Raw genomic sequence first — 14,985 nt, 5'->3', positions numbered from 1 at the left:
AAAAAAAAAAAAAAAAGTCAGACTTATAATCTTGCAGCCCACATCAGCAGGAGGCCCTGCTGGTTTTTGCTGAGAGTAAATTTCTAGTGGTCATAGCTGTTATTTCTGTATGTGGTGACTTGCTTCCTTTTTCAAACACTAAAACTCATTTTAATTTGCTTAAGCATATAGCAGTGCATTACCATAAAGATATGGGAAGTGGTTCTATTTTCTGTGTTCCAGTAAGTGTCCTTTCAATAAGGACATGCAAATGTAGAGCTCAGCCCACAGAACATTACACTGTCAGTGAGGAAGACAGTATGATTTTTAAAAGAACCTTGGAACCTCTCATCTCTCTGTCAGGTAAGCCTAAGACTAACAGGAACACCCATGTTCTAGGGAAAATAACATGAACTTTACCATTGCAAGCACTAAAAGACAGATTTATGTGGCAGAAGAAGCTTTACTGTCTGAGACCAATGCTATTTCTGCAGCCAGCTTTCAAGGAGCAAAGCAGTCATACAGCATGTGAGATTCAGTAAGACAGGTTCAAAAAAAGTCTTAGACAGCAAAGTGTGAGCAAGAAGCTCCTGTGGTAGAGAATAGGCTGGAAACCCTAGGTCATAAACAGATAAATCATAGGTGAAACCACTCATAACATAGATGAGAACAAAGGATCAACTAGTTGAATCTTTCATTGGGGCTCTTCCAAAACAAAACTGGTTAACCTTCAGTGTGTGCACAAAATAATGTAAGCCATGGGTATTCACTGAGCTAATATGTCAGGAAAATATCTTTTTAAGAAAAAACAAGTTTCTAACATCTCAACAGTTAAATAAAAGTAACAAGGTATGTAGTACAGACAACTTGGCCTAGGAGTTCTGTCAAAACCATACAGTAGCTCAATGCATATTAAAGCTAATCAAATCATTACTAAAAAGACCCAAGTTTTCACTTGAAATGATAGAGCAGCAATACTACAAACAGATCTCCATCAATTGTGCTAAAGTAATCCTGATTGTTCTAAAAACATGTAAAATACTGCTCCTTACAGCATGATAGAGATCTAGATCTCAAACTCCCAGCTCTTAGTAACACACCGTTAGATCAGAGTTTTGTTTAACTAAAACCATGCCTGAGGACAAAGTACCAGCAGCACTTCCTGATGGCTGACAAATCCACAATGGACCAAGAAACTGATCCCCAACGGTCCTATTTATACCAAGCATTTCCTGAATGTATTCCCTTGCTACAAATGCTACTACCAACACAACTGCATTTGTACTATGTGAGATCTTACATAAGCCAAACGCAGAGACAGCTGCTGTGAAATCTCAGAGTTATCATGTATATCAACAATTCTGGCACTACTAGCATGACTTAATCTTATGCTTTCATTACTTTGGAATAGCATCAGTGTTTGAGCAGTAAGAAGAAGCCACAGTGAACACAGACAAAGTCAGAGTCACTGCACACCGCAACTGGCCTTGTGTCATTGCAATTGCTCCCACATTCAGACCTGAAAGGTCAACGTATATTAAAACTGTTAAACACCTGAACTGGATTACCAGCTTCAGGACAGATAAGACTGCATCACCCAGCTCAGGCTGGCACAACTGTTAACCACTAATCTTGTCCTTGGAGAGCAGCTCTGCAATGAACAGGATTGCTACTCATCTTTGCTTTCACATTAAAGCAGTAAGCTCACCTATGTGAAATGACAGCAGCTGTTTCTTATACCACTTCTATAACTGTGACTTTAGTTTCATTACAGAATATCAACATCTGTGTTCAACAAATGATTCACCGTGATTTGAAAGTAACAGAGATGGAACGATAGAGGCAGCATAGCATGATTCACCTCAGCCTTGAAACTACATGGAGTTATGTTGACTAGAATTCTGCTACTAACATTTTTTAGCTCCAAGATATTTGCAACAGTTATTATGAACTGAGAAGACTAAAATAAATATTTACAACCAGATATTTACCAGTAGAGTTTGGCAATTCTTGTCACAAACTGCCAGCCCTAAAAATATAAACTATTATAATATTTTCTTATTTTTGCCCACTTCTAATTACACTTTCACTGAAGCACATTTCCTTTTTTCCTTCCTTCAGATTTGCCTGTCTTCACCCAGCCTTCTGTTGCTGATCTCTTTCATTTTATTATTTGGAAGACATATTTGAATGGTGCTCTTAAATTTTTCTGTGTTCATTTTAAATTGCATTGACTATACATACGGCACTCCTAAGCCATACTTTTAAATATTTTTTTTTAATAATATTTCATTTTTGTGTAACTTTGTTCTTTTCTTCCCCTCTTTATTAGCAATTTATCCATTATGTATGTAATAGCACTGGAGGCAAAGCTAAATTAAAGCCTCTTTGGGGTAGGTATCACACAGATTTAGCAAGGGTTTTTTCTTCAGAGACACTAAAATCAGAATCAGCTAGAGAAAATATGGGGAAAAAAATAAAAATATTTTTTAAATGCTATTTGAATAAAATTATGAATGAGAAATGAGGATATCAGCCATGACTCAGCAAACAGTTAAGCACAGACCCCAGTAAATGAACATATCCTCTTGCCTTCAGTGGGAATGATTTAAGCATATGCCTATAAGCTTTATTGATTCAGACCCCACACATCTTGCCTGAATTCGTGCAATATCTCAATTTTAGCCATAAAGTCCTGCTTCCCCTCCCAGAGAAGCTCACACCTGTGAGTAATGCCACACCCGAGACATGCATTATAGCTGTGAAGTCTGACTTCTCCTGTTTATTCATAACACAACTAAAACTGGTAGCTGCCAAACAATTTCCTCAGCAAACCCTGCTGAGATTCTTTAACCCTTATCCTCAGCTTTTTGGATGGGAATATTTTAATCCTAATGCTCCTTCCAACCTTTTCCTCTCTAATGAAACTGTTCATCAGGATGACACTTCTCTAGCAGGAGTCCATGCATGCATAAAGATGAACAGACGCCACCACCTTCCATTACATAACTGAGATATTACTAAAAGGAGCGAGACTTAATTTGAAAGGCACAATGAAACAGGATTTGAGTCACACTAAAGTACAGGAAAGTGCAATTTTACTATGTAATATAGTTACAACCTGTTGATTTGCTATGCAAACTGGTCTCACTATAAAGCCACTTTGCACACAAAGTGCTCTTGCTACCACTAGATGTCAGTTTTATACACTTTAAAATGGATAAATATTTTAAATAGAATAATTCTCCATTCACAATAGAAACATATTTCATTATTATGCCATTCTTTCCTGACTGTTCTTTAATTTTATGGATGCCACATTTTATTTACCTTCTCTTTCACCCCCCACCCCCCCCATGGGGCACTCTAAGATAAAGACCTAAAAAATTTCCACTATGCATTTTTTCCATGATTTACTCAGACTGAAACACTCAACACTGACAGTTTTTGCCAGATATCACTGGCAGAAGTCTGTAGCTCAGGCTGTATTTCTGGAAGCCAGCACTGAGATCTTATTCCATAAAGATTTTGCATTTCATAAGGACACTTTTACTAAGAAATGCCATATCTTCTCTGACTAACTACAGATAGTCTACTATGCCAGCTAATAGTGGATATCATTAACATGGCTTATTTCAATTCTTTGATTTTTCAGTTTAACTCGTATTGATTGCCTAAATGTAAATAGTTTTTATTCATGCCAAATTTCTGTCTTTCAGAAGTGAAAAATGTAGCTGTAGATCTCTCCAAATCCTGACTTCTTTCAGGTCTTTTTATCAATACCTGATTCTACAAATATAAAGAGATCTTCAAATAAAGTAGGTCATACTGAATACAGAGTTTCTATAATATGTCATGTATAACAGGAAATTGCTTTACATCAGGTAAATCTGGGTCTTTACTCCCCCCCAAAACAACTGAAGAAAATTAGCAGGAAATCAAATTCATTATACAAAATTATACTCAAATATAAACACACACAAAAAGCAACAAATTCCACAGCAAACTTCTCCAAAGCAGTCCATGCTCAGAACTGACAATGCTACAGAATCTAACTCAGCATTATTGTAAAGTAATGACTAGACCATCACCTTACATGCAGCTTTACAGTTTATCTAGCAATAGTATGTTTGTTTATCATAAAGTCAAAGGAAGCTCCTCATCCTTATTCACATCAAAATTTGACCCTTTTTGAACTCCTACTGATCCTTCACAGCTGTCCTGAATTGTTCAAGGTATTATTTGCACCTGCAGCCATAACTATCTTAAACAGGTGCTTACCTACATAAGGGCTGAAAAGCAAGGAAAGGAAAAGAGATGTGCTTCTATGAACTTCAAAATATAGTTGAAAAGACTGTGTCATACAATCAACTGTAACAGCAATCTTCTTCAAAGACATCTGAAAACATTTGAGGCAATAACTCTATTAAAGCCATCACTTAGCACAACCTCATCTAGGAACTGTGAAAGCACGGCAAAAACACTCCAAAGCAAATATGGAAGAACACATACGGTCCACGACTTCCAACAGTCGTATTTATGACTTAGAAGCCTTCCTTGGAGAAGTGCTAAATCTGTAGCAGGTGAAGGTGCCATATACACTACACACTGTGTTACATTTTATCCCACATAAGAGCCCCATTCCCTTTACCTTCCTACCATACTTACTCAGTTTCCTCAAACCAGGCCTTCATTTGCATGCTAACTCCCCCTTATCCACTGACCAGTCATCCTCTATATGTCCTCAGATCTGCAAAATGCCATAAGTGCCACCTAGTCAAGGCACATAAGCCACATCCACACATGCTGGCCACTTGCAAAGCACATGCACAGAACCAAAGCATCTCAGATGTGCCAGTTCAGTGTGCATGTACTGCACAGTCCACATGCATGAGTTGGTCTAAATGTTTCCAGCAAGAATGCATAAAACCTACTTACAGGTCTGCAGCTCCAGACTGTACAGAAATCTAGCTTCTCTTTGCTTTTGATGTAAGGCTTCCCCTTTGTCAGCAGCCATGCTGGCAAGCAGCTACAGCAGGGTAGGCTTAGATCCAAGACATGCTTCTGCAAGTAAAGGAACAAGACACACCTCAAACATTTGCACCACTGCAGGGTTTCTTTCCTTCCATGACACTATCTGCAGAACAAAGCTGGATCTGCAAGCTAAGAGTTTTGGTTATGCTTAGCTACTGAGCTCAGTAAGCAAGCTACAGAGAAAGTTGATGTCAGGTGCATGAATCAGCCAGTAGAAAAGAGGAAATCAATAGCAGGTTTGAAGAGAACATGATTTTTATATGCTTTCTAAATTATACTCTAACATAAAACTCTAAATACAAAAACCCCAAACACACCAATCTGTCCTTTTAGTTCCTCACTGTACACTTGACAGCTCATATCCCTCCAGGAAAGAAACTACTTAAACTTCTTCTTTAACACATGTATTCATTTGCAATACATTCTATTCATGCCAATATGAATCATTAACAATGATAAGCAACAACAGGAGCAATGGTTGATTAAAACCTGTAAGAGTTAGTCATCTTCTTACAGACGCTACCACATAATTTCAAAAATGTTGAGTTTGCAAGATATTTTTGTACACTTTCCTAAGGCCAAAATTTTGTTGCTAAGATGCAGCAGTAGCTCTTAGTTGCAATCAGTAGTGCAATTTACTGAAAAATAAAAACAAATATACAAAATAAGAAAAGATAGCTTTCAGCTGGACCCATAGATACCAATCTCAAACTTCAGGGAGGCTCATAACTTTACCCCCTTACTGAAGGCTGTCTGAGAAAAAAAAAAAGGATTAAGTTAAAACCCTCTATACAAAACATTCACCAGTATAAGAAGTGCTTAGATCTAGAACTTCCTTCCCTACCAAGTTCAACTATTATTTTAAAAAGTCCTTGATCTGACCATACACGCAGCACTTGCTTAACCAACAAACACATTCTAGGAAATGGCTGCTTAACCAACACGTTCCAGCAAACACCAGCTTGGAAGGCCAGTGAAAATTACACAAGCTAGTTGGCTGAAATCACCAAGCAATTATACTTCAGCAATCTTAATACACTCAAGAAAAAGTTTATGTCATCTATTTTGCAAAGAAAAGGGAGTAAACAAAAAAAATAAAAATCTCAAGTCCTTACAACAAAAAGCAGAGCTGCTTCCTGCTGTTATTTAGAAGGTGCAATAAGAAGGGAGGAAATAGCCCTAATATTGCTGGTCATTGATCTGCAGAGGCAATTTGGTGAGTCATCATTACAGCTGACAAAGTCTGAAGGAGCCCAGATGGGCCTGTATGTCAATCAGACAGCTCAATATAGTTTTAAATTTCCTCAGAAATGTGGTGATTTCTAGATCTTCTAGATCATCTGCTAATTACCATACACACTACATGTAGATATGCAGCTGGTTTTTGTTACAGTGTAATTACAGGCTAAGTATTAAATGTAGGGAATTCTCTAGTGTCTGAAATGGCATATTTCCACAACAAATATATCAAAGAACTTGAAAAAATTCAGAGACTTGCTTGAATTTAAATGTAAACTGATGAAATAGGTTTTCTCTGAGATTTTACATGTTCTCCACTTGATCTCCTTGTCTCATACACTTCTTATTAGCGTCTCATTTTGTATGCCTGATACAAACTCATCTTATCATGCTGACGAGACGGTGAGAGAAAAGGCAAACCAGTTTGGAGTGGGACTGATGGCTGCAGGGTTATTCAGAAAAACAGGTAGAGCTGGGCAAACATCAATCATATTACAATGAAGGCAGTATCACTGAAGTAACTGGAAAGTATCAGTTTGGGAGATTTCACATCTCTTACAGGTGTGCCTAGGAAGTCTCAGGAAACAAGCAAATGAGTTTTTCTGACACAAAAATAGGAGCAGGTTTCAAACTGTATCTATTAAATGAACATGTTTTCAGCCTGACCCATCCCCTGTTGAAATCTATGCTTAGAAAAAGGACATTTTAGCATTAGCAGGTTTCTGAACCAAAACCATGCAGTCACATGCTTAGTCTGGCTGGGTATGATTGGAGATATTGCCAGAAATTTTGCACTAAAAGAAAATCCATGGATAAAAAATTATTTAGATTAGCTTAAAACTCTGACTTAAGAAGTTTGGCTGCTTAATAGCTTGAACATCAGAAATACTTCTGCTGCTTTAGTACAGTGTATGAACTCTGTGGCATGTTGAGGTGAAAGGTATATGGAGCTATGCAAACTATTCAAACGATTTGGCTAAACTGTTTCCAGTACCTAAATTAGCTTGTGTGGCACTAGAATAAGCACTGTATGTGCCAAGGTGGCACACTAAAAATTCAATTTATTTTTCATCCCATTTTTCATGGGTCGAGGAGTCGTGCAGAAGTCTAACACAAGAACAGATCAAACTTCGTCTTAATAATCTCCCAACCATTGATAAAGTAATCTTCCACTCAGCTGTTGTTATACTAATCTGCTGATTCCAGTAAAAAAAACACAAAGAAATTCAGTGGTAGAGCTAGAAAGAGACCATATAAAATGTCTTGCTTATCACTTTTTGAATAATTCATTAACCAGCATACTTCAATCTGCCACATGCCCAGTTAAATTCCAGTTTAACAATCTGTGCTACCAGCTTTCCAGAAATGTTACAACAGGCCAGTAATAAAAAGTTAAGCATTAACCAAGATGAGACAACTATGTAGCTACAAAACTAAAAACTAGTTTTTAGGTCTTTGCTTAGTTTACTTAATGGATTGTTTTTTATTAAATTGCTCTTTATTTAAAATACAATACCTGTTTTCTCTCTTTTCAGAATGTATCAGATTATGAGCTGAGTCCGTTCAAAATAACACACCATCTGTAAGTTTTTCACTATTTTATGCTTCCCCATTAAATGACTAATACTCTATTGTGCTCTAATAGTTTCCTGGTAATAAATAACAAAAAATGAGAATTGAAACCTCCTGCTCACGTGAAGGGTGTTAATTGACAGGGGTAAAACTTCCTCAGGATTAGGATCCTAGAAGGTTTACAAGAACTGTGGTTCAGACCAGCTGACAGAAAAGTCGCTTCTGCACCAGCTGCTAGGTAATACTCTTCTTCAGAACAGACAGGGACAACCCTAATATTAGGAAAATTACGAGTTCAATTTCTTTCAGAATACAAAAGCTCTTTACCTGCATGAGACCAAATTTTCAGAATTGGTTCATGTGCTGCTTAGGGATCAATTTGAGTAATCAGAATAACAGTGCTATGTTGAAAGTAATTTAAACAGAATACTGAATAAGCAAATACAGGTATAACAGTTAGGAAATCCCTTCATAGAGTTTGTGACAAATCAAGTTAATTTAGCAGGACATTCTTAATGTTCAAGTACATTATTTCTCATGTATTACTGCACAGAAACCATGTTAGGGAGTTTTCTCTATGAGCCAAGGAAACCAAGAGCTCAGTTTAGTATAGATTGAGTTGCTCTGCTTCACTTAATGGTTGCTATTATTCCATGTAGCATTTTTTTTTCCCTAGCTAGGAAAACATTGTATCTGTTTACAAAACCAGAATTGTTTCTTGAATCCTTCTCTAATGGTAAGAAGCTGGAGGAACTTGGAGGCATTTTTACCCACTAAAATCCTATTTCTATTGATAAAAATTTGATGAGAGCATAGGTTGAAATTCTTATGGGTTTATTTTAATAATTAACTAGATGAATAAGGGAAACATCAAAGGACTTTCTTGCAAACTAAGTCTAACAGGACATTATATTGAGAGAAAATGTAGAGAGCATGCATATACAGTTAACCAAGGTTGTGACCTCTGTTTCTATGACCTAGACAAATCTGCTCTACTACAGTATTGGGGCAAATAGAAATCTACTGAACTGAAACCAAGAGTTGCACTTCTACTGATGTGGGTATTCAAGCTTTGGATTCTCATATTGTATATAGAAATAACAAAGGTGTTTTGTAATATGAATTCTGTTAAGTATAAAAAAAAGATCAGAGTAGTAAAACTCCTGAAATACACAGTCCCTAACATCCCTAGCACCCACTTGCAGTCTAAAATCTGTTGCTCTTACTTCTTGCAATTGCAAAAATTGCCTGAGTTTCCAGCACTTGAAGAGTTTGTATGTTTTAACTGGGAAAGGTCTATCTACACTGATCTACCTAAGACAGATGAACAGGCCTGTTCAAGCTTGTTCATGCAGCAGGTAATCCCCAGTGAGTCAAAACACTGAAGACAGATAAACAGAGAAATAGTAATTGCGAGGCAAGGTGAGACCAAAATCCTGTGTTTCATCTGGCAGTGGCCAGTACTTCAGGTCTGTGCTTGTTATGAAAGTTTCTTCATGGAGCTTCATTAGACAGAAACTAGGTCCCCTGATGTGCCACCATCAAAAGCTCTTTGCCTTTCCCATTCTAGTTCCCACTAGTACAACACTTGGTGTTCTTTTCCATAAGAAAGATTTTGAGTCTAGAAGGCTATAAATGCTCTGTGAACTAAACCACACAATTTTTCTACATTCTGCTAGGAAATCTCATCACAGATATACCAAGAGCAATCTGCAGCCATGCATGGTATACTTCACCAACTTCTGCACCAAATACCTCCACTACTACAATGGAAGTCTCTTTCCCTCTAGTTAATACTATACCTGCTCTCTAAAGGGGAAAAAGGTAACAAGGGCAAAAAAGACAAAATGTTTTCTCTAGGAAGAGTTTATCATAGTAATTCTAGCTTGATACTCTGAAATAAACATTTTGCACTACATTTTTCATTAAGATTCTTCTTATATTCTGTTATTTCAATTAGCACTGGCTTTGACAGCTTAATGGTAGCCTGATGTAAACTAGTTCTCATCAACAGTTAAAGCCACAGATCTACCTAGATTGCTTCTGAGCAGCTGCTGAATATCGTAGTGAAAAGTGCAACCTCTACTGGTGTCCTATCCTATCCACAAAATGCGATAATGAAAGATTCCTTCCCCACTTCCCAAAACAATAACAGAAAAGGGATGCTGCTTTCAAACATGGGACAACAGAGCACTGAGGCACTAGTCCAATGCTTTCTGGAGCTGGCTGTCAGGGTTGTGCAACAAACTGCTCTCACAGGTTTATATGTTTTCAACAGTCCTGACATCATGTTGAAATCTTGAGCTTTGCTTTGAGCCCTTCCTCCTGCAGAAGCTTCATTGTATTTTTCACTCCATACAGCAGACTCAGTTGATAGCACTCTCACCCTGAAATCCTGGGGTCACCCAAAACACTGAACAAGTTCACACTCAAGAATGGCAGTACAACTGCACTTTCCAGATACTTTCCATCAGAGAGGTCTCAAACATCCCACTGACTACAGTCATGGGCTCATCTATTCAGTGTTAATATTTATGCCAGGAAAAACACTATATAGAATATCACAGTACATTCAGGAGCACTCTTTAAGAGAGCACAGATATCAAAATCAACCTCATAGCACAGATATTTCAGAATACTGGGAGGAACTTAAGTGCTTTCCAAATGCTGTTTTGATATCTTAACATTCTAATAAGCAGTGCAAATAAGATTGATGTTTATAACTGTAAAACTATCATATAAGCTATAACTCCATTACAAACACCCATAATTTGGAAGCACATCTTGAGAAAGAAATGTAATTACAGCTCAATCACCTCAGTGTAGATAGTCCAAGATTTACAGTATCAGAAGTTTATGCAGAAGTTGTTTCACAATGCTTTCAGCTTACTTAAGTTTCACCTTCCCAGGGACCATGAAATTAAAAGGCCTTCTTCATAGCTAATGTGATTAGAAATTCATCCCAGTTCAAACTCAGAATAAAATTTTGCTCTCAACTCATGAGCTCTGGGGACTGTTTACCAAAATCAGGACTGGAATCTTTCATCACAAAATCAGTGCTCTCTATCACATGTGCAAATTCAGAAGCCTGTTCTGGCTGTGTCGGATTGCTAAGTAAATGAGAAATCTTCACCCACAAATCAGGTACGAGATGTCAGGTCTTGAGTTTACCATTTGTATATAGCAACATGCAGTTATGGAGGATCCTGGATAATAAGTGAGCTGTGTTAAGGAACACATAATTACAAGTTTTGTTTAATTAGGGTGTGGGCAGCATTTGATCTCCTTTTCTGGAAATAAACATCCATCAATTTTCATCACCGTGAAAAATGTTCCTAGTTTATTTTACCAGGAATTTATAGTATATGCAGAAAAATTTGCTATCCATAAATCAAGTGTTCTGTAATTAAGATTCATTTCTAGATTAGTTTCTAACATCTTTTTTTTCATTTGTTCATAAAATTAATAATTCCAGACTGAAATTTTTCATCCTTGCCTTCCAGCCAAAGGAGGTGTCTTTTTCTGAGACATATGAATAAATTCTCAATTGTAAGAGATGTTACATATCAGGAAAGTACGTTTGTAATGCTGAATGTTCAACTTGAAACATCTGCACTTGTATAATTCAAACTGAAAGAACTAGAAACATTACACATTAACTCCTTTTCTGTCCTCCCCCTCCACTCGCATTTTTTCTTTTATTTCTTCATTAAGGAAGGTAAACAACCTAATGTGGAAAATGCATTTTTCACCTTTTTCACAGCTATCAGCATTCAAATCTATGGACAAGTTCTCTATACACCAGCTACAAAGGCCTGGATCCCATCTTAGCCCCTTTGTAGCTGGGTCAGGAGAGAGTTCCTAGGGCAAAATCTTTTGGAGTGATGGCGTCCAACAGTTACTAAACCTAGATGTCACAAATGTGGATTTGAGACCTTGCTTTGTCTAAGTAAATTCAGCTAAATTGTTTTAGCATCTTCTGCTTCCTTTCCCACCTGCTGCGTGGAAATAATAGTATTTCCCTATCTCACAGGGGTGCTATCACCCCTGATAAAAAGCATCAGGAATTTTGAAGTCTTTACTTAAAATAGTGAGGAAAACTGTACAACTACACTGCAGACAAAAGCCATACCTTGTTTCCCAAGGTCTCATTCACTAGCTGTGATGCCACAGGGCCATGGGAGTTACATGCATTGGGGACATCTGAGTATTGTGGAGATTACTGGCCAAACAGTGGCCAATACTGCCACTGCTGCAGCTGCCAGACAGACCTCTGTGCTCTCAGGGGCCATCCCAGGCTTGCAGGTAAAAAAGGACAATGGTTCAAAGGGCAAATAGGCCTCTGCTGACAAAATTAATTCTGATCTAATCATGACAGAGGTTTACACCCATCTTTTCTCAACAATTTAGTCAGACACTTCAGTGCATTTTAACTCGTCCATTCTAGCGAGAGTCATTGTCTCCAACACTTGCATGCATAATGCATCTTCTTCTGTTACATTTTAACTTCTCATTAAAAAGAGAGGAAAACTGAAGGCATAAACATTAAGACTTTATTGTTAAACATTAAGAATAAAATAAAAGAGAAGTCAAGAAATAAATCAGTAGACTTCTAACAGACTACAATGTCATTCAGATTTCACACGTAGAGAGTTTTCTCATCCTGTTTGCATGGGGGGATTGCATAGGCATTATTATAATATTTATTTATTTAATAAATGTAGGGCATGCAACATGGTACTTTCAGTTTCACTTTTAAATATTTTTATTTTTTTACTCCTGTATTTTTATTTCAGTGGATTACTCTGCCTAACCAAAGACAAATCCTAATAAAATCAGTGAGATTTCTATGAGAATTAGATTGTTTCCTTAAGAAATAATAAAGACAAAGAACTTTTGCTGTCTCTTTAAGCAAAATGCAGCAGTAGAGAAACCTTGTGACAATGTGCATTTGGACTTTCCCCACTTCAGTGAAAGCTCCAAGGTGAGAAAGCAAAGGTGGTGGATGACTTCTATTCCAATACTTAGTAAGCAGGAAAGGTCTTCCCCTCTCCTTGGGATATAATGTAATGGATTTTTAATTACCCTATATCCTTTAAATACCAGTGCTGACTCAGGTTGAATGGTTTATGTCTAAATATGTATTTAGTTCCTTGCTTTCCTTAGTTTTTGATGTACCTTAAATGCCACTTTAAAAATCTCCACTTATCCCCAAAACTGGAAAAGGCTAGAGCTGCAAATTCAGAAGATACCTCTTCATACAGTGCCCTCCCAATAAAAAAGATACCTAAAAGACACCAAAAGAGGTTTCCAGTACCTAACCACTCTAGCATCACAGAAACATATTACAGAACACTTCCTTGGTAGTTATATGCACTCCAAAGACAAGAAAAGTAAAAAATAAATAAATAAATAAATAAATAAATAAATAAATAAATAAATAAATAAATTTGACTTTAAATCACATTTTTATATATTATTTACTCATTTTTAGCATAGAAAGGCTGTGACAAAAGCCTACTCAGGCATCCAATATTTACAGAGGCAGACATTGCCTGCTGATTAGAATTATTTCTGGATATTCTCCTGTTCACAGGAAGATCTAGGAAATATTCACTCAGCAAAGCAACACCATCTTGCCTCCTTTTACAGTAGCAGAGACTATTACACTCCTGCAGCAGAAAGGGGGCAACAGACACTTGCATTAGAGCAGTTTCTCTTCCATCTTGCCATGAGCAATCAAAACTTTTGCAGTGATGCCAGTTACTTGAAGAGGAAAAATCCCCTCACAGTCAGGAACATATTGTGTTTCAAGTTCTTCTAGGAAGCTCACTTCTGCTCTTGTAAGTAGACTGTTCACCATCCTATCTTAGATCTAAAGTTACACAAAACTGGTATTCTGAAATAGTTTTTGAAGTGTTCTGCCAAAGCTTAACAATAAAAGAATGGAAATATCACTGCGTTAAGAGCCTTGTGGCACTACCATAGACCACATGGATTTGAATCTGAGACCACAATTTCCCCATCTCAGCTCCATGTCAAAAGAATTACCTAGTCAGGCGAACACAGACAAACATATTCCAATGCTATGAGTCTATAACTGGGCATTTTTCTTTGTACTAAGGAAATCCAATCCAATCTTCTAACCAAGCTTTGCCATATTTTTCAATTTGCCAAAAATTTATGATAGACTATTTTGGCAAAATATGCTGTTCATTGTTTAAGTCCAATAACATTTGATGTTTTTCCATAGATAATCAGTGAATTTGTAATTTATGCATTGGTTTATATTGAAAATAATGCATAAAGAAAATTGTACAAGGGAGAAACTATTTCTGTACCTCACATTCTACAACTGCAACCACACAGAAGTAATTTTCAAACAATCTTTCTAAACTGAACATGGAGTTGCAAGGTGGAATTACATTAATGGTGTTCTAGGTGGGATGAAAACCAAACCCAATATAGAAACCATTCAAGATAGCAATATGTTCAGCTGAAGAGCAATATATATTATCTTATCTTCAGTCCTGTGCAGTATGGCAACTCACTTCCTGTCAGCCCACCATCTGCTTGTAGTTCACAATTAAGACAAACTTAGAGATGTAGTACTTAAGCAACAACCTTACCTGTCTTGCAGCATCCCTCAGAATTTTAAATTAAGGATATTTTAAGCAAATACAGTGTCTAAAAAGCCCCTACTTCAGTGGTCTTTCCCACTAAACAATTTCTTCAACTGCAGTTGTATAAAGATACTAAATCAGGTTGGAAATAGCCATGATTACAAGCCTATCTTTGTTCCAAAAATAAAGGTGTAGCTAGAAACTACATTTGGCAGAGCTTATAGAGAGAAAAAAGACACCTGTATACAAGAATCACTGGAAGTCACTAGAGATTATAAATAAAGCAGCATTCAATCTTTGAAAATGATACTACAAATAGTAGGAATATGCAGGAGAGCTGAGCACACACACAACCAATGTGATCAAGCAATGCCTGTTTATTACAACTAAGCAAGCCCTTTTATAATGTTCTCCCACACACATGAGTAACATGCAGTACAAGTCCTCAAGATTGGACGGTTAACTTAGCCCGCGCTTAAAACATTCTTGACTGGATAAAAGGTGCCACATCAGCCTTGCCAGGCTTCCTGCCTTGTGT

At 37.1% G+C, this 14,985-nt stretch overlaps 1 protein-coding gene across 1 annotated transcript in view; it reads left to right on the top strand.

The window, feature by feature from the left end:
* Window positions 1-14,985, top strand: part of BLNK (B cell linker) — a 101,887-nt gene that overhangs the window by 21,865 nt on the left and 65,037 nt on the right. The window contains exon 3 of the mRNA XM_026851653.1: window positions 7,788-7,834. Within this exon, the coding sequence (XP_026707454.1) occupies window positions 7,788-7,834 (47 nt within the window). The remainder of the gene's footprint in view (window positions 1-7,787; window positions 7,835-14,985) is intronic.

The sequence above is a fragment of the Athene cunicularia genome (assembly GCF_003259725.1).
Source record: "Athene cunicularia isolate RWA chromosome 6 unlocalized genomic scaffold, athCun1 chr6_part1, whole genome shotgun sequence".
NCBI lineage: Eukaryota > Metazoa > Chordata > Aves > Strigiformes > Strigidae > Athene > Athene cunicularia.
The sequence above is the reverse complement of the archived record's forward strand: the minus strand, read 5'-3'. Positions and strand labels throughout refer to the sequence as shown.